Source organism: Tachysurus fulvidraco, chromosome 1, assembly GCF_022655615.1.
Source record: "Tachysurus fulvidraco isolate hzauxx_2018 chromosome 1, HZAU_PFXX_2.0, whole genome shotgun sequence".
Taxonomy (NCBI): domain Eukaryota; kingdom Metazoa; phylum Chordata; class Actinopteri; order Siluriformes; family Bagridae; genus Tachysurus; species Tachysurus fulvidraco.
Genome location: NC_062518.1, coordinates 5,023,439 through 5,043,115, shown reverse-complemented (window position 1 = coordinate 5,043,115; position 19,677 = coordinate 5,023,439). Strand labels below are relative to the sequence as shown.

The following is a 19,677-nucleotide window of genomic DNA, read 5'->3' as shown; positions in this document are numbered from 1 at the left end:
TCTCTCTCTCTCTCTCTCTCTCTCTCTCTCTCTCTCTCTCTCTCTCTCTCTCTCTCTCTCTCTCTCTCTCTCTCCCTCTCTCTCTCTCTCTCTCTCTATGTGCTGCTGCCTGTTTGCTCAGAGCCAGCCAAAGCTCTGAAATTAGAAGTGTTTAATTATGAAAATGGTTACCGTGGAGAATTTCAAACACACTCCCTCCCCAGATCATTAGTTACGGCATATGAGAAGTAGAAGATGAAGAAGAAGATGAAGATAAAGAAAGGGGACAAAATAACGAGGAATAGAGACTGGGCTGGGGGGGGGCACATTCACTGGTGAAAGGTTTATATTTCAAGCCTATATCTGCAAAATAGGTGAACACTGAAAATCAATTTAATGAAAGTTTTCTGAGTGCTGCAGGCTCGAGGTATACCAGTAAGCAATTTTGAAATAGTGCATGAATTGCAGGAGAAGGCTGAATTTGACTGCACGACGGGACTCTCCTTGACTTCTGTGTTATTCTCCAAGTGGCGGGTCAAAGGTCCCTCCCTGGTTTAAATCAGCTTGTGTTTCACATAACCGATTTCTCTCTGCCTGTGTCTGAGTGTGCGAGTGTGTAATGGAGTGCCTGGCTGATAAGTAGCGGATAGTGAGGAATGAGATGGAGAATGTTGACTCAGGTTAAGAGATTAAAGCAGAAGTGGCTGTCTGTCAGCAAACCGGTTGTGGGTGACCCGGATGCCCTTGTGTTTTGCGACAGAGAGGATGCCTGTGTTTGTATTAGAGCTCGAAGCAGAGTGAGAAAGGACACTCTCCATGCCTGCATGGTGCACTCATAGCTGTTGAAACAATGAAAACTGAAAATAAACAACCGTAGAGAGAGAAATGGACGCTGTAAAAACATGGCACTTTTCTTCCAGTCTTATCTGTCCGCTTGATGGAGCCCCATGTGGAGAAGGTCCTCTTGGGTGGGTAAATATGGCACACACATGTGCGGACACCAGCACACACACTGAGCCCCAGACAGCTGACACATGGGATGTGTTACTGTATGCTCCCTCGTGCCCTGCTGAGAAGGAGCTGAGAAAGAGGGTGGTGTGGTGAGGTGTGGTGTGGTGTTGTGTCAGCATATGGGAGTGTGCGAACACCTATATGTCAATTCTAAGAATGGGATAAAACATGACAGGGTGAGCTTTAATAGGAAAATAATCAATGAAGTGTGCTGTGCTGTGATTTCCTTGAAGTAGATTATTTTCTCATAACAGCACATTATTTCTATTATACCACCACATTGAAATAAAAATAAATAAATAAATAAATAAATAAATAAATAAATAAATAAATAAATAAATAAATAAATAAATAAATAAATAAATAAATAAAAATAATATTTCTCATCACCATCCTCTAGGTACAAAATAAATGCAGTTCCTGAAGCCTAGAAAGCACAACCTTGTCTGGAAAACGGTTAAAACCCATTGACACAATACACATTTTTTCACAATTTGTAATAAACACTTCCTTACAATTATAATTGCTTGTAGAGGTCCATGTGTACGTTTTTACAACAGAGATAATTACACATTAGTAGGATCGCTGTACTGTAAAAGAACACCTTCTGACCAATCAGATTCGAGCACTCGACATCAACTGGCGTATTCGGGTTTGTTTTAGTGAGAGTGAGAATGTCGGGACTGGTATGCTGGAGCTTTAAACCAGCTGTTAAGTGTATGTAGACAGACATCATGTGTTAAAACATGCTGCGTTTGTGTATGTGTGTGTGCAAACGTGTGAGTGTGTATGTGTTTAAGTTGGGAGGTCACTGAGAGAGGGTACAGCTGGACCAGCTCTGCCCACATTCCTCACCTGGGATTCCCATTAGTTAGATTGATCGTTTCCTTCTTCTCCCCTTTGATTCATGCATTAGACACTAGCCTAATGAGTCTTACTGCCTTATGGCACAGGGCATCTGTGCATCTCCATGTTTACACATACACACACACACACACACACACACACACACACACACACACACACACACACACACACACACACACACACACACACACACACACAAAGTATCTGATTGTCTAAAATCTGTTTGTCTATACTGTGGGGTGGGTGGGGGGTGGATTGAAATGTGCTACATAGTCTGTGAAAGTGTGTTAACACGCCAGCTCTCTGGATATCGTCACTGAGACGTATTACCTACACTGAAGGAAAGCCTCTGCCTGAAAAATGCTTTAAACAGTGCTAAAAGCGTGCAGCGTTATTTCAGTGACATCTTTACTTCTATTTATTTTATTATGTTATCTCTGGGGAGTAGTGCTTCATGGCCCTGCCTCACACACATATATTTATTGCTTCAGCTTTTCATTATGTTTTTATTGCAGGTCATAAATGACAATGATGCTGATGATGCTGATGATGCTGATGATGATGATGATAACAGCAACAGCAAAATATAACTCATGAGGGGTTTAAATTCTGAATGAGATAAAGTGTACTTTAACATCTGTACAAAAGTATGTGTTTAAAAAATAAAAACAGAACACGACACAGCAAACGTAATGTATTTTATATTTTTGAATTATTTTGCATTCTTCTTATTCTTTATCTTGAAATAATGCTTTCATTCTGTGTGTTTTTTGTTAATATGAATATTCTTTTCCTTCGGTCTCACTTTAACTCCAGCTGTTAAAATATTCTTTAGTCACAGAAAAAAAAAAATTTCGAATATATTTTGCAACTCATAATGTTATAAAGTGTTCATTAAATTTACACTTAAAGGCATGACTATATAACGACACCACACTTTAATTAACTACAGTAAAACTAATTAGAGATGTATGTAGTTACAAGAACGAGAGATCTACGACTGTTCTTAAAAGGCTTAAAAGGAAACAGAAAAGAATATGACAAACTTATTACGACTTAGAGGTTATGCGTTTTTATTAGTCCCATCTTGAGAAAACTATCTTACATCCATTTTTACAACACTCTGTTTTACTGGAAGTTTCACATCCAGTAATGTCAGGGCTAGAGTCAGAATTATAAATTCACACATACGGCACATACACACACGTTTACGTTCATATACACAAACCGAGCTGTGTGAACTGTGGATGAACTGGGCTATAATGAAGCAAAAACAGATTGTGTTCAGTGTTATGGTGCAGAAGAGAATAGATGAGTGTTTGCTAAACACATTAAGACCAGGCGAGGCTCAGTGCAGGGGTGAGACTGGGTGCACAGACACTCCAGGGTGGTCGCAACTTTGCTTGTGTGCGTGTGTGTGTGTGTGTGTTCGTGTGTGTGTGTGTGTGTGTGTGTGTGTGTGTGTGTGTGTGTGTGTGTGTGTGTGCGCGTATACCTGACAATATTTTCAGTTGTAAGGTTTATATTAATGATCTTATTTTAATCGTTTTTTATTTCTATACACTTCTCACAGCTGTCAAACTATACACTTGTATAGCAAAAAAGTGTAATTGTTGATATGGGACTTTTCTGAAGGAGTCACTAGTGTTACCTGTTGTGTTAACAGGCAGAGGTAAAGCTGTAACACGGAAGGCTTTGTAATTTCTCCGGTGCTCAGTAAGCTACTTTTTATCTTAGCATCAAGGGATAAAATAGGCTTTTGAGAGAACAACTCAATGTATGGACATTATGGAGAACTGTGTGTGTGTGTGTGTGTGTGTGTGTGTGTGTGTGTGTGTGTGTGTGTGTGTGTGTGTGTGTGTGTGTGTGTGTGTGTGTGTGTGTGTGTGTAGGGAAAATGGGTTAAGCAGAAGTGTTGTTAACTTTAACCAAGCCTGTGACTGATCTCCCACTGTCACACCGGTGCTTGAGCTGTCTACTGAGACAGTATGCATGCATGTGTGTGTGTGTGTGTGTGTGTGTGTGTGTGTGTGTGTGTGTGTGTGTGTGTGTGTGTGTGTGTGTAGACTGTGTGTTGCACCTGGAGAGATCAGTCTCTAGAGGTCAGTGCAGTTCCACCAGTGACAGCTGCACTCATGGCCCTGCCACACAGCCAACATGGCTGAAGACACTCCATCAGGGCCTGACTGGAGGGAGGAGAAACAATTAACCATCAAAATGTGCTTCCAGGACATGCTGTCACACTAGTGCTTGCTCACACACACACACACACACACACACACACACACACACACACACACACACACACACACACACACACACACACACACACACACACACACACACACACACACACACACACTGGTCTGACCAAGTCAATAATTTGGATACATACTGTACACGGTTGTGTCTATGTTGTGCCTGGGATTAGTGGCTGTTACAATATATTTTCATAAAGCTAAGAAACATTTTGCTCTTTTGAATTTGTACACATTTCTCAAGTCCAGAATTTTATCATTTCCATTTATATTTTTTTTTTCATAATTCCATATTAAATGTCTAAACTTTTCATTAACAGATCCATCTTACTTTGTGCAACAGCTCTCAAACGTCTGTGTAGTTTTTCCACCGCACAGTCCGTCTGACGATGAAAATGACCCAGATCAAAGTGCACAAGTATCTTTCCCACACCTGTACCTTATAAAAGATGAAAGCAGACGACCTCTGATTTTGAAAAACTGACTCATTCTTCTGTTTTGTCTCGACTGAGCTTCACTGTTAAGTAAAAAGTACTCTGTATTGTCTCACTGGATCATGAGTGCAACACACACACTCTGAGGCAGGGATCTGGTTTCATGCTAATGCCATTATGCAGAGTTATTTTTGCCAAGTCTTTTCTCTAAACATTTCCAGAGGAAAGTGAACACAAGTAGCTGCTCTTCCTTGCTCTTTGTTTGTATTGTGGTTGCGGTCGCGCCCGACTCGAACCCTCGGCCTCCTGCGAGCCGACGGCACGAACTGCGGCCAAGATTTAAAATTGGTAACAAATTTAATATGTTCTGCCATGGTATCCTGGTATCCTGAGGCCTGTAGATTGTGAAAATGTGCCACCAGTTTGTCGTGGGGGCTCAGCGGATGACCACAAAGAGGCAGGATTTAGAAACTCAATTGTGGAGGAGGGAAAGCAAAAGAGGGGAAATGTAGAACAGATGAGAAAGAGGAGGGGGAGGAAAAGGACAAGGCCCCTGGACCACCAAACAAGTGAATTGTCTCTCTGATCCATGGCACAAATGAAGCCGTGGCTCTTTCTTCACTCAGCTTTGGCGTTGTTAACAGTCACAGTCATCATCCGTGGACTATTAGCATGCCCCAAATGACAGAACCATGCTTCTGTTAATGGAATAATAGTTGGCAAGTGTGATTTATGGCTCTCATTTTTAAGGTCTGCTATCCCCATAGCTCCTAATACAAGAGGGAAAAGTGTGTTTTGGGTAATGCGGGCCAGCTATACGGCTGTATGAATTGTTAAAGCATGGAAAAGAACATATTACTGTCATAAATCTGCATTTCAGACCCATTGGATTTAAGCACATGGGGACATTAGGAACAGGACAGGCTGCAAACGGGTGAAACCTAGAAAGGCAATTACATTTGACTTATTTTGATAGAAAGGCAGTTATATTTTGGGCCGAACATTTTATTAATGCCGTTCACATCATATTTTACATTTTACATTACATTTTCTCTTTCACACCTTCATTTTGTTGCTTGACTTTTATATTTTTTCTGTCCTTCTGTTCTGTTTTTTTTTTTTTTTTTAGTTTAGTATCTTCCTGTGTCTTTACACCCTAAAATATGGATGTCACCTGTTTTTTTTTTTTTTTTAGTTTAGTATCTTCCTGTGTCTTTACACCCTAAAAATATGGATGTCACCTGATTTTTTTTTTTTTTTTACTTCTCTGTGAATTCTCAATGAAAATATTTATTATTTATTATTAAAAAAAAAAAAAAAACACTAGCTGCAGTTCTTCATGTATCCAGCAGGGGGAAGTCCCCATTTACTTCCACCATTTTGTCAGTGTGTGTTACATTACCTTTCCTCCATTATAAGTAATTCCACAGAGATGTGTCACTTATTATTTTTGGGCAGCCTCTTCAAGGCTCTATGTCTTTCTGCAAGGATCATTTATTATGTACAAGATAAGCGCATGCCAAGAACAGATTCCTCTGAAACCTGGTGCACGAGTGCTGATTAGACATGACTTCATGTCAGGCTGTAAATATTTGTCAGGCCCACCTTTGAAACGGGCAAGCCGCAGCGCTTCGAGGTTTCCCCACATGAAAGAGAGGGCAAATGGAAATGCTTAGGAACAGAATCGGTCCTAGCTGGAACGAAATGCTCAATAAAATGTGTAATTATGATGCTCTGTCATTCCCAGAGGGCCGTTCTTTTCTTTAACAGGCCGAAAATCCCACACACACGTAATAGCTGTGCTTTATGGCTCAGATTGAGCTATGACGATGTGTGGTCTGTGTGTCGAACCCCTTCAGGTCTGCTGGAGCTTGCTGTATGTCTGTATAGGTTGTAATGTGTGGGGTGGGCATGTTGGGACGGCCCTGCTTTGATACTCGCACTGTTCTGGCACACACGGTTCCACTGGCATGTGTTAATTGGCATGGAACTACGGTAATGCCTCATAACGCCCCATTCCACCTGTGAGCACAGAAATGCCCATAAAAGCTGAAAGTCACAGCAGGTTTTTTTTTTTTTTTGAGGTTTGTTTCCCATCTACCATGTCACGATCTTCCTCCTCATATCATATCAGAGTGATAATGTTGAAATATGAATTATACTAAAGTCTACAAATGCTACTAAGGCTAGGAAAACCACCAATGATATGAAGGCATGCACCTTGTGAAATTTTGCCTCCTACACACACTCTTCCAGAATTATCAGAGGTGATGATGGATCATAACCTGATGGAGATAGCGAATAAACACTGTCATACACATTCTAATCTCTGGTATTTAATGCTCAGGATTGTTGATGGTGCTGAAAAGCCTGGCATGGAAGAATTTAAGACATTCTGCATTATTATAGCAAGAGAAAAGGAAGTTGGATATAAATGTACACAGAATTGTTCATATTCTTGCTTTCTGTTTGAAAACACTGGGCTTGTAAAAAGCTTTGATTTTTTCTTCTCTGTGGGATGGCATACATTTCACATGTGATTGTGAGTAATGTATAATCACATTTTGGGGAAAACTATTATACATGCAAATAAATCTATATGAATTCACATGAAAAATAAATCCACATGTCACTGTATTGGGAAAAAATAATATCAGCATAAACTAATCATGGGCAAGGACTTAAGTTCAAAGTGAAAAGCAATAAAAAAAATTAAAAATACATTTTTAACATTAAGTTTAAAATCCACATGCATATCTCATGAGTCTAATCATCAGGTTTTACACAAGTTTATTTCCAGCTACTCATATAAGCAGTGTAATTTTTATATTTTTTTAAATGTTTTCTCTTTTCTATCCAAGACCATACGAATGTTTCTCACAATAGTAATAATTATGAAGATAATTACAAGAATGCTATTAGCTTACATATTGAGGTGTCATGGAGTACAAGGCGGTTGTGTGCAGTTGTGTCAATGAGTGAAATGGGGGTAAAACCCAATCGAGGATTAAACCCCAAACAAATGGTGGGGGTGAACAAGAGGAAGAAAATCAGAAGGAGAGGGAGAGATTAAATTAATAGATTGAATGTTGGATGGATTATGAAAGCAGCATTAAAATGAAATCGGCTGCCATTTTTTACTCTCTCTCTCTCTCACACACACACACACACACACACACACACACACACACACACACACACACACACACACACACACACACACACACGTGTCCCCATTTGTCATACACATGTACAGTATGTAAAGTAATGGGAAAGGTAAAAAAAAAAAACACACAGTAAACGGTATCTGTGTTTAAATAAATAAATAAATAAATTTGCTTGTGTGTATATTTCAAGAGAAAGTCTAATCTCCACAGTCGGTTATAGAAATAAAAGGTTTTGTTCGACCTTCACTCAGCACTAAACATGAAATGATTGAAATGATTTAGTTTTATATAATAACAACAAAAGTTAGATCTTGCATTCTTATTTCTCTAATAACCACATTAAGATCACAACCCTGTACCCTAAAGTGTTGCTCACATGTAAATGATTCATTTGAATCATTTAACATGATCATAAGTAAATCATTCAAAGGTACATCATGTCCTTGTGGCATTAGCAGGGATGATGGTTCTATGCAAACATCTTAAACTTGTTAAGGTTTGAGGGGTTTTAAATGTTTTCAAATGAGTCTGTTTTAAAGAACAGTACAAGGACATCATAGATGAAAAGATTTGGAGTACTTTTTTCGACTAAAGAAAGCTACAGTAAAGTGTTTTTTTGTGAGAGGAAAGAATGAATGTCTGAATATAGACTCATTTAAAAACTAGGGGTTTGCTCCAAATTCAATTCTTTTCCATTTTTGTGCCAAACTAAGTTGTCGGTGAGTTGTGGGACTAAACTGAGAGCATCCAGGACATTGTTGTTTTTATGCCCACCACTTTTAAGCTCGGCATCAGGAACCGGTCACCAAAAGTGCACAGGGAAGGTCAGAGATGCACCGTCCACAAGCGGACCGCACAAAGACACCTTTTCATCCAACAGCCCGTAATTATCTTTGACAAAACTCATTAGCGCAGACATTGGTAACGACATCAGAGAGCCAGAATTCCACAGAGGGAGACATGCACAGGAACAAAGCCTTGCTCACTTTTCATTGCACCCTTTGACAAAACGTAATGAACTGTGCTGCTTGTCCCACTCATCAACATTTGAACCCAGAGCCATCCTCATAGAGACCTTTTCTGACAAGTACTCTATTTTGTGCAAATCAAATGGTACCTTCCACCAGGCCTCTTTGTGCAGATCTTTTGGCAAAGTCTTGCAAGAGATGAGATTACAGACCTTATTATTTGGCCATGTCCAAATCAGTTACTGGGTTATATAAAGTGGCGGTATGCTTAATAAGCAAACAGATAGAAACAAATGTGAGGTAGACGAGGAATAAACCTCTCATAACCTACTTTTCTGTGGTCAGAATTTCACTGACGTTTGACACATCATAAATGGGTTGCTGTCTATTCATCCATATGCAGATTCATCACTGAAAACACAGTCTGAAGGGAACATTAGTGTAAATAATAATTATATGAGAAATACAAATGCCATACAATAGAACTATATTAATAATAGTTTATTTATTATAATAATTTATATGTCTATAAAAGCATGGTCTATGCAGATTTGCATTTGAACAGCAGGTGTACAAGATAAGAATACTGTGCTAAAGGCACAGCTTTTCAGGGGCAGTGAGAATAAAATGGGTTTCTTTTTAGCCTAACAATATCATTTGCAAAACTTAAAGACAGTGGATCTTACAGACAACACCATGCCTTGATATGCAAACTACTCTGGCTTGTAAATATGCAAACTAATACACATTAGTACATGATTTGGTAATGATTTACATTTGCAATTTAATAGTCTAATTGAGGTTACAAAAAATCAATATTGAGAAGTACATGGTGTACTCTTCTATGGAAATAGAATTCAAAGTTAAGGTAAAAAAATGTATGTCAGTTAGAAGGCTCAAAACCTGTTTCGGTCCTCAGATGTTGTAGCTTTATATCGGCTTTCTGCTCCTGGGTTCTTTTGTCCTGAGTATTTTACTCTTCTATCACACTTGATTGAGCAAATTAGCTAATAGCCCTTGTTTGATTAAGTGCAGGTTTAGAGCAGAAAACACACTAAAATGTGCTGGAAAAAGTGTGCTCCAGGAAAAGGATTGGCTCAATTAGATCCTCTGAGCATCCATACAGGCCTACAAGGCCTTCAGTGGACTACAAGACATAAGACATGCATATAATATACTACAAGAAATAATATATATATATATATATATATATATATATATATATATATATATATATATATATATATATATATATATATATATATATATATATATATATATATAAAGTTGTAAATAGAGAAGATGTAAATTGCATTACTCCCTGAGGTCTTATTAATGACGTCTTTTTTTAGCATGGATGTTAAAAAAGCCTATTAAGCATTCTATTTTTTTTCTTCTTCTCCTTCTTCTTCTTCTCCTTCTTCTTACTCATGTTATGATTAACACATAATGCTCACCCTACATTATGTACATTCAGTGGAGGAAACAATAAATAGATACATAAAACTATTATTATTATTATTATTATTATTATTATTATTATTATTATTGGTAGTAGTAGTAGTAGTAGTAGTAGTAGTAGTAGTAGTAGTAGTAGTAGTAGTAGTAGTAGTAGTAGTAACAACAACCGTAACAATAATATAACCTAGACTTTATTAGACTATTTATAAGCCCAGGGACATACACTGTTTAAACTGACTCCTCTCTCTCTCGTGCCCTGTTTTAAGGTGCTGTTAAGCCGATGTAAGACAGGCTCTTAATTGCTCTATTAGTGATTGCTTGAGCCCGATGCCGTTTTTGCTGCTTTAATCCCTCTGCGCATGCATCACTACCTTCAATCAGGTTTGGCAGCTTTGCTCTACATCCTCATTTTTAATTAGCTCCCTCTTTAATATTTCATATAGCCTTCTCTAAAAAAAAAACAACTGTAGGTCTGTTAAACCCTGTTTATGAGCCCTACACAGGTTATGAAATAGAGGATACACAGGCCCAGCAGTTTGTCTTTGCGTTGTTTAATATTGCTTAATTGTACTTTACTAGCCTATTTACTATGTAAATGTGTGTTACGAGTATTACATGCATTTCCTTTGGGAGATTCAGGTCGAGGATAAATCAAAAGTGACTCTGCAATATCAGATCTTCTGAATTCGCAAATCAGGCGCAGTCCGTTTTTCATTAAACATTAATACCCGGCTCTTAAATTCTTTTCCATGTCATTATGGACCATGTCCAACTCCGACTGTCCCTTAATCAAAACACTGTTCTGAATACGACCCAGAGAGATTATGTATAGATTATATTTAGACATATTGCATGGAACTGGAGATCATCTTAAATCAAGCTTCTCTGACCTTTAATAATAAAATAAAATGCAGAGAAAAACACCCTAAGCGCGATACCTTTACATAGCTTAATGATTCCGACCAGTTTTTACTTTCGGTTTTTATTTTAAATATATAATACTGTTTTTAAATTCTTCTTAAAATAGCCAAGGCTGTTTTCCAATATTCATAATCACTAATCCAGTGTACAAATATATAATTCCCATGCTTAGTAGATGCCAGTATGTTTGCATTATATTTATTCACTGTACATTTCTTTACATATAATATACTACAAGAAATAATAAATATATACACGTATATATAAAGTATGTACATATTTGTCTGCACTTGTCTATTTGCACAATTGCTTCTCTTTGCACTTCTATCTATCTATCTATCTATCTATCTATCTATCTATCTATCTATCTATCTATCTATCTATCTATCTATCTATCTATCTATCTATCTATCTATCTATTTTTATTTATTTATTTATTTTACACCTGATACAAACAATCATCTAATAAACAGGTCCTTTTTGAGTCGCACTGCAGTAGTCTATAATTTATTTGTTCTGTCAGGTAGCAAATGACAAACAGGAGCTTGACTGTAACGTATTTATTAAATATGTCTGATAAAGTCAGAATATACTTTTTATATCTCAAACGGACTACAGCGCTTATGAATCCAGCTAACGCGTTTATCACATGCTTTAAGACTCATACTAATACCGTATGAAATACAATTTAATCCTTTGTCTTTTTTATTTTGCTGTCTTTTCCAGGCCAGTAACTCATTCTGGGGCGTTTACAGTATAACTGCATCCAGACATCCTTTTATATAAAATCTTGGCTACTGTTATGAAATAACACCAAAACTTACACTGTAAAGAGAAAAACAACAACAACAACAACAATAAAAACAACAACAAAGATTATTTGCTCCCTATGGGTACGCTTTCAGAATTGTTCCATACGAGAATTATTTTAGGAAGCTGAAGTCTTACCTTTTATAAAGAAGCTATTGAAGATCCCCCAAAATAGCCTGTAGCACTGCATCCGTATATACTGTAGGTCTACGTTCTCAGAAATAAAGGTGTCCATATCACTAGGGTGGTAACATCAATTGTATACCTTTTGTACATTAAAATATTTTAAGGAATATAATTGACTTTAACGAGGGTCTCTGATGTATCCATCACGCTTTAATACAAAAGATAATTAAAGGGATAGTACATGCACTTTTACAGGTAACCGATACTGTACATGGTTAAAGGTGCAAAGGATGGCAGTAACTTTGATATCATTACACCAGCGACAAGGAACATCCAGGGAGCAGAACACTTACAGTGTCTATATACAGTAGGTCCAAATCCAGCTTTTTACAAATACATTTTGTAGCCAGATTGTATTTCACACTTAGAAATTTAAGGTCATTCAACAGCACTGAGCTTTCCACATGACTGCAGATGACTCTTTGACATCTATGGTGCACAACTGCATTCAGATATACTTGTGCCTGAAAATGAAGTGTTCAGTGTTTCAGATGAAATTCTGAAAACAAGGGACAGATACCCTGCTTAGTATTAACCTTCCAAAAACGTGAATCAAGTGAAAAGTTTGAAATGTTTTAAAGGTTTAATCAGCCCATTAGTAAGCAAGGAAATCATAACACAGAAATGACATACTTGTGGGAAAATGCATTCGTATAAAATAGCTTACAAATGGAATACTGATTGGTCAAAGTCATCATTAATGCTGTTATATATTCCCGAGAATATAGGGCACTCTTTAAGCTTCTATATTCCTTTTCCAAAATTAAATTAAAAAAGACCAACAATAAGCTACACATTTCATCAAAAAAGAAGAAGAAGAAGAAGAAAAAAAAACAAAAAACAAGTAAACACCGAGAACAAGAAATAAAGTTCACAACCAAACACAGAGGAGACGCATGGTGCGAAATAAATAGCTGGTGATATTAAATACTAAATAATATAATAAATACATAAGAACACTAAGCTACGATTGCCGGTGCGGACATCAGAACACACAGATTTTTTTGTTGTTTTGTTTGTTTATAACAGTTGCATTTTTTTTAAACATTGCATAAAGTTATTAACACCGTCAAGAATCATATTGTGCAAAATGCTGGCTACCTCCGCTGGTTGGCTGGTCGCGCGTACATGGCGAGTTCCGGTCGGTTACGCACATTTCTCTTCATCACCATCATCATTTCGGGTCCACAGTGAATAAATAAAGTTACAGAACCGTGCCGGTGCTTAAGGACAGCGCTTCGGTCAGCCTACGGACATGAAGCACAATACACTTAAAGTTTATATATATATATATATATATATATATATATATATATATATATATATATATATATATATATATATATATATATATATATATATATAATCATAAGGCATCCTATCATTATTGTTAACTTTTATATGTGATCCAGTTATTGCTCCTAGATCTGCATGTCATCTATTTGCGTATATCCTATGGCTTGTAATGCTATTAGTCTCAATGTGTTTGTTGACTAGGAGTAAGGAGTTGTAATCGCACATGAGTGGATTTAAAATATGTATGTTAATAGAACTATGTTCAGTTTGACAGAAAGCCTTTTAGTAAAACATGAAAGGAATCGTTGGCAGTTTTGAACTTTTGATGATCACCTTGAGTGAAAAATACATATTAAAATGAGCAAAAAAGCTTCCATTCAGTTACAAAGATTAAGTGTATGTGATGGTATCAACAGAAGAAAAGTCCTCACAAGTATAGTAAGGTAAAATGTTCAGGTGTGTGTGCGTGTGTGTGTGTGTGTGTGTGTGTGTGTGTGTGTGTGTGTGTGTGTGTGTGTGTGTGTGTGTGTGTGTGTGTGTGTGTGTGCATCATCAAAGGGCTCACCTGCCTCACCTCTTCATCACAGGTCTGAAAGCGGTCGTCTTGGCATCCTGCAGCATTAGACATGCCTCACTAATCTCAGAGGACTCTGTGTCAGACTTTCCTCCACTGCAGAATCCTACAAAACACACAGGACACATCCACAATCTGTACAGTGCAAGCACTGGACAAATGGCCAGTCCTTAAAGCAAGGGTGAATTTGGTTCACAAAAATTGCTATTTTAATTGATTTTTCAAGCCATTATCCATAATAGTGCTGTTCTTACAAGATGTTCTGTCAAGATGTGACAAAAATACATTTGCCGTACATTTTCTTGTCACTGGGGTGGTATGCTCAAGGGTAGATCTTTTGTATCTTTAATATTCTTTGTACTTGTACAAATGACTATTAGGTAGATAATCAGCTTGTAATTGTATATCTCTCCATGAAGAGTGCTAAATGATCCAAGATTCTCTACCTTCCACAGTGGAGTACTGATAGGTGTCTGTCACAGCCTGGTATGAGGAACAGTGGAGTTGTAGGCCTCTGTAGTTGGCTGCACTGTACACCTTATTTAGCCCCGGTGCCATTTCTTCAAACAAGCTTTCAGAGTTCTCCAAGTTTGTGGGGTCATGGAGACCCTTTGAACCCGCACAGTGAACACCACTTCCCACCAATGGCACTCGAGAAGCTTGTAGCTGACATTCAGTTTGTAATTCCTGTCTATGCTGCATCATTCCAGAAGCAGCGGTTCTGGCCAGGGACCAAATCCTTGGCTTCTGATCCAGTACTTGGAAATGAGGAAGGGTTATTGGACAAACAGAAGCATTATGTAAAGCCGGAAGCTGTTGTGATTGCTGTTTGAAGTCTGAAGTGTCCAAGTCAGGAACGAGTGCCATAACACCTTTCACTTTGCAGGGTAATACAGAGAAGCTGGTGGGGGAAGGAAGGTCAGAGCTGCAGTCTCTCTTTGGAGGGCTGGAGATGGGCAGGGAGGGCACAGAGAGTGATGCCATATCTTGGCTGGGTTTCTCACAGTCACTGTCCAGCTTGTCACAGTCCTCATCCTCATCATCTAGGTTGTCAAGGTCACTAAGACGGATGTCCCTATCCTCCTTGCAGTCTTTAGCATCTACAGAAGAATGATGATTGGTTCTTAGACAAAGGATAGGCATATATATTATGGATTGTTATGAAATCTGTGTATCTTGTAAAATATATAAAGACTAGATACCTTTAGTGACAGAGCCCTGGTCTGTCTTATCCAGAATCTCCTTCTTGTCATCCAAAGCCTTATTTTTGGGTGACCAGGTCATCTTGTTCTCCTTCTTTAGTCTTCTCCGGGCATTGGCAAACCAGGTGGAAACCTGGGTGAGGGTCATCTTGGTGATGATGGCCAGCATGATCTTCTCACCCTTGGTTGGATACGGGTTCTTACGGTGCTCGTAAAGCCATGTTTTGAGTGTGCTTGTTGTCTCACGTGTGGCATTTTTCCTTCTGGCTGCGCCATTAAAATCGACAGTCCCATACCTGAGAAATGTGGGCTTATTAATTCTGAATCGAAAGACTATTGCACAATAAAAAAAAAATTAGATCTTATCTCAGTGAATAGAACATCTCGAAATTAGTCACATTCTTACCTGTCATACTGATACTGGCCCAGTGAGTGGTCATATGGGTAGTAAGCATTGGGCTGGCTGATCCCACCATGAAGACTTGCTGTGCTTTCCTTAATCTCATACTGAGGATTCTACCAATAGACCAAATAAAGAACGTTGTTGTTGTGCAGATAATATAAAGTACAGGACACAGCATACTTCCTTATATGCTCAAAAATAAAGGTATTGAACTTTATTGTTCCTTGCTGCCATGGTGCCATCAAAGGGGCATTATTTGCACTTTAGAATCATTTAACCTAAATAAATTAAAAGGAATACAATTAGATCTTAAAGTTTACTACACCAAAAGGTACAATACATACCCTTTCTACATAAAAGGAACAAAGAACACAAAAACAATACAAATACAGTTGGATACTTTTGTTTCTGTCATTATACACCCTGCATTCTAATCCTGAGATATTCTAGATATACTTATACAAAAGCTGTAGTTTCTGGAGAAGCCCTATATGTAAATGTGCACTACATGTTTAACATATCTGACCCAATGCATCAGGTAACTGAGTTGTTTGTCGATGCCCAACAAATTATATAGTGACAAACAAACCCGTTATGCTGGATAGAAGTCTGGCTGGACCGAGATAAATGCTGGAAAGAGTTCATTACCAGCCTATAGGTGTGACGGCAGGTAAAAATTGGAATTTGGTCACTGGCTAAACAAACAAAAACAAACAAAAGAAAACATACTAAGATTCACTTCTATGTGACTATCAACTTGACTATTGGTTACAGTCTACTTAATTAGCCTACACAATAATCTAAAATCTAACTGACTAAAAGAAAGTATCCCACGTTCCTTTGGAAGACAACCTCTTATTTGTTGCTTCAGTGTTGGTCTGTTTGAAGTTCTAAACACCGAATAGTGATCGATAGAGCACGGACAAGCTTGATCGATCGTGGAGCCATTGTCTCCTTGTTTTTGTGCTTGAGCTTGGGGCGTACCAGTGTGGAGTAGATGGCAGAGGAATCCGCTCCGTACTGGAAGTAGTTGGCGTAAGCGTGTGCCGGCGCGTACGGTGAGCCGTACACACCGAGCGCTGCAGTCAGCTCCGCGCGCGCTCCCGACAGCCGCTTCTCACAGGCGGGCGGACAGCAAAAGGAGGCGGCGGCGGCTGCGGCGGCCTGGGGAGCGCTCGAACCGTCAGGTACCGACCTGGAAATCGAATCGTAGCAAGTCGTACTGGGCTTTGACGACACGAAAAACTGCATGAAAAAAATCACGGAAGGAGACGTTATTCTTTATGCGTTGTTATAGGCACTTTACACCTATATTCTAGCTAAATTTAAAAGTAAAGTAAGGTAAGATGTATTATTATTATTATTATTATTATTATTATTATTATTATTATTATTATTATTATTATAACAATAAATGAATGTATAATTCTCCAATATTTCGTCTGTGAATGTTTTAAAACTGTTCTTAAATGGAATGGCGAAAATTAATAACGCGTTTAAAAGTTGATGAAAGTCGTGTTTTTAGAGAGCACCTACTAAAAAGGATTTTAAAACTGTTATAAATTACTGTGCAAAAAGACATTTAGAAGTTTATAGTCGTGAAGTCACACACGGTTAAAAGTTGAGGAGGCTCCATCAATTTAACACACAGTATAGAGTAAAGGGAGGAGCCGAGTCTCTCTGTAATTACACCTTAAAGGTAATGTACACAGGGTTTTGTCACCCCACAACAACACGTGAGTTCATTCATAATTCAAATTGAGCAATGTTCCTAATATTACACAATACAGAACATGTTGCAGAAAGCAACTTATTGAAGTGCATGTCATTAAGTGCTTATATTGTACTCAGAAGGTGAGCTAAATAGAATATGAAAGTATGCCATTTTTTAAGTCTTAAGAAAAACAACTCATTTTGCTTACCTGAGAAGTGGCATTGTAAGGATATCCAAATTGAGAGAAAGACATTGCTGCGTCTTGGGTTAACATCAGCAATATTCTTCTCCGCTGATCGATTGAAGCCAAATCTGGTTCAAATCCACCGTCTTGCGCGCATTTCCACACTCGGCCTTTCTCTCAATAATAGATAGCTGTACTTAAGAAGAACTGTGTCTGTTTACGACTGCCCCTTAGTTTTATATGTTTGTATAATCCCCCTAAGGGAACAAAGAGTAAATCCTAATCAAGTGCAAAAAAAAAAAAAAAAAAAGAAAGGAAAAAAAAAAGAAATAAATATTGTTGCTAGTGCAGAAGAAAGCTTATAGGATAACGTAACACTTGCAAGATATGGACTTCTGCTTGTGCCATTATTTTGTGCCTCTATAGTTCTTTAGCATTCATCCATGCAGGGTACCGGCGTGACGTCACGATAATCCCGGGACGCTCGGATAGAATAATGTGTTTGCCAATCACATCTACAGTGCGATTTTCCTGAGATGTGTTTTGCACACCCCCTGTCCTCCTTTTTGTGCATTAGACCATTCTAAATCTTTAAAGGAAGCTATAAAGGCATCAGATCGTCCATGTGAATAAAATCAGTTTGGCTGAAAAAACTCAGAAAAATAAATGCCACTGTATCAAATATATATATATATATATATATATATGTATATATATATATATATATATATATATATATATATATATATATATATATATATATATATTGTATATATTATATATTATATATATATACACTGTATCATATATATATATAAAACACCTGACATGGAACAATACATGTTCCATCTTATTTATTTATTTATTTATTTATTTATTTATTTATTTATTTATTGCTACAGTATACCGTAACTTCTTGGGACTGAGCGCTCCCATTGGGCATGCGCGGGGGGAAAAAAAAGGAGAAAGCCTCCTTCAGGTCAGTGCTGTAGTGATTGATGTGGAGCTCGGGACCTCCGCGATCATCACGCACAAATGCGTAATCGCATCAATTACCAGATGGCTATTTCCATCTAACTGAGCTATGTTCTCAAAATGCGCAGGTATGGGGAAATTCCTACAGCTTGCTGACTTATAAGGGGTGTTCAAAAGTGGGGAAAGAACTGAAAATATAATATTTCTTGTCCAATTATAGAATAGCAATAGTAGGTGACAAGCATTGTATTTTAAATTAATGGCTCGCGCACTTGAAACGAGATGTGAGAAATTCACTCTAAATTATGGGAAGAATCATATGAAGTTTTATTTGCAGTTTTTATATGCAGAAACTCCTCAGTATATCTTCATTCCATCACAATGCCATTATGAAATCTCGCGTTCTCATCACCTTGGATAATCAGTTACCGTTTTTCCTTTGGAGTAACGCATGACGCAAAAGCACAATGACGTTAAGACTCCCTTCATCAACCCCACCCCTTATCTTAACCTCTGTGTGTGTGTGTGTGTGTGTGTGTGTGTGTGTGTGTGTGTGTGTGTGTGTGTGTGTGTGTGTGTGTGTGTGTGTGTGTGTGTGTGTGAATTTCATCACTGTTCCGGATAATATGAGGAGGATATTTCACTGCTTCTGCTTTACAAGGGCCGCGCGCTCTTTGGCCGCAGATCCCACTGTGATTACGCGATTTCTCTTCGAGTGGCGCCAAAGAGCCGCAAGTAAATCGCGCAGCCGTGTCGATAAGATAACGCCACAAAGAAAAACAAGAGTATGACCTGCGCACATAGCCCATGAACAACTTAAAGTGCCATGGTCCACCTGGAAACACCAAAAACATGGCACGGAATGAACAATGTGAATAAAGTTCCAAACCACATGCTAGTGGCCTAGGAGTGTGGCTGAGTTCAAGACTTCTCTATAAAGGCACACAGTGTCATACTTACTGTAGTAAAATTTAAAACACACTTTAAACGCTGTAGGTTAAACTACAATAGATAACGTGCTGCTTAAGTCAGCTTTATTGTCATAACTTTTGAGAATAAAGAGTAAACCAAAACAATAAAATCCTTTTGCTACAGCCATGCCTGGAAAATACTTGATCTCTTGAACCAAAGACACACAGGCAATCGTAGTTAATCATAAAGGATGTAATGTCTGCTTTGCAACCCACATAAAAACTAAAAACAACAACAACAACAACAACAACAACAACATATTGCCAAGTCAGGTTTAAATTTAGTGTTTTTTCAG

The 19,677-nt window shown here is 38.0% G+C and overlaps 1 protein-coding gene across 1 annotated transcript; it reads right to left on the bottom strand.

The window, feature by feature from the left end:
- Window positions 1-12,519: 12,519 nt before the first annotated feature.
- irx6a (iroquois homeobox 6a) lies at window positions 12,520-17,766 on the bottom strand. Its single transcript, XM_027137134.2, has 7 exons — window positions 17,460-17,766; window positions 16,522-16,782; window positions 15,541-15,650; window positions 15,135-15,430; window positions 14,379-15,032; window positions 13,924-14,038; window positions 12,520-13,309 (listed from the first exon to the last, which is right to left on the bottom strand). Exons 1-6 carry the CDS (start codon window positions 17,523-17,525, stop codon window positions 13,929-13,931), a joined length of 1,497 nt encoding a protein of 498 aa, XP_026992935.2. The 5' UTR covers window positions 17,526-17,766; the 3' UTR covers window positions 12,520-13,309; window positions 13,924-13,928.
- Window positions 17,767-19,677: the final 1,911 nt, after the last annotated feature.

Coding starts and splice junctions, on each gene's coding strand:
- irx6a (XM_027137134.2), bottom strand. CDS start 17,525: ATGTTAACCCAAGACGCAGCAATGTCTTTCTCTCAATTTGGATATCCT. Junction 16,783..17,459: donor CTTACAATGCCACTTCTCAG/GTAAGCAAAATG, acceptor TTTTTCATGCAG/TTTTTCGTGTCGTCAAAGCC. Junction 15,033..15,134: donor CCAGGGCTCTGTCACTAAAG/GTATCTAGTCTT, acceptor ATTCTTCTGTAG/ATGCTAAAGACTGCAAGGAG.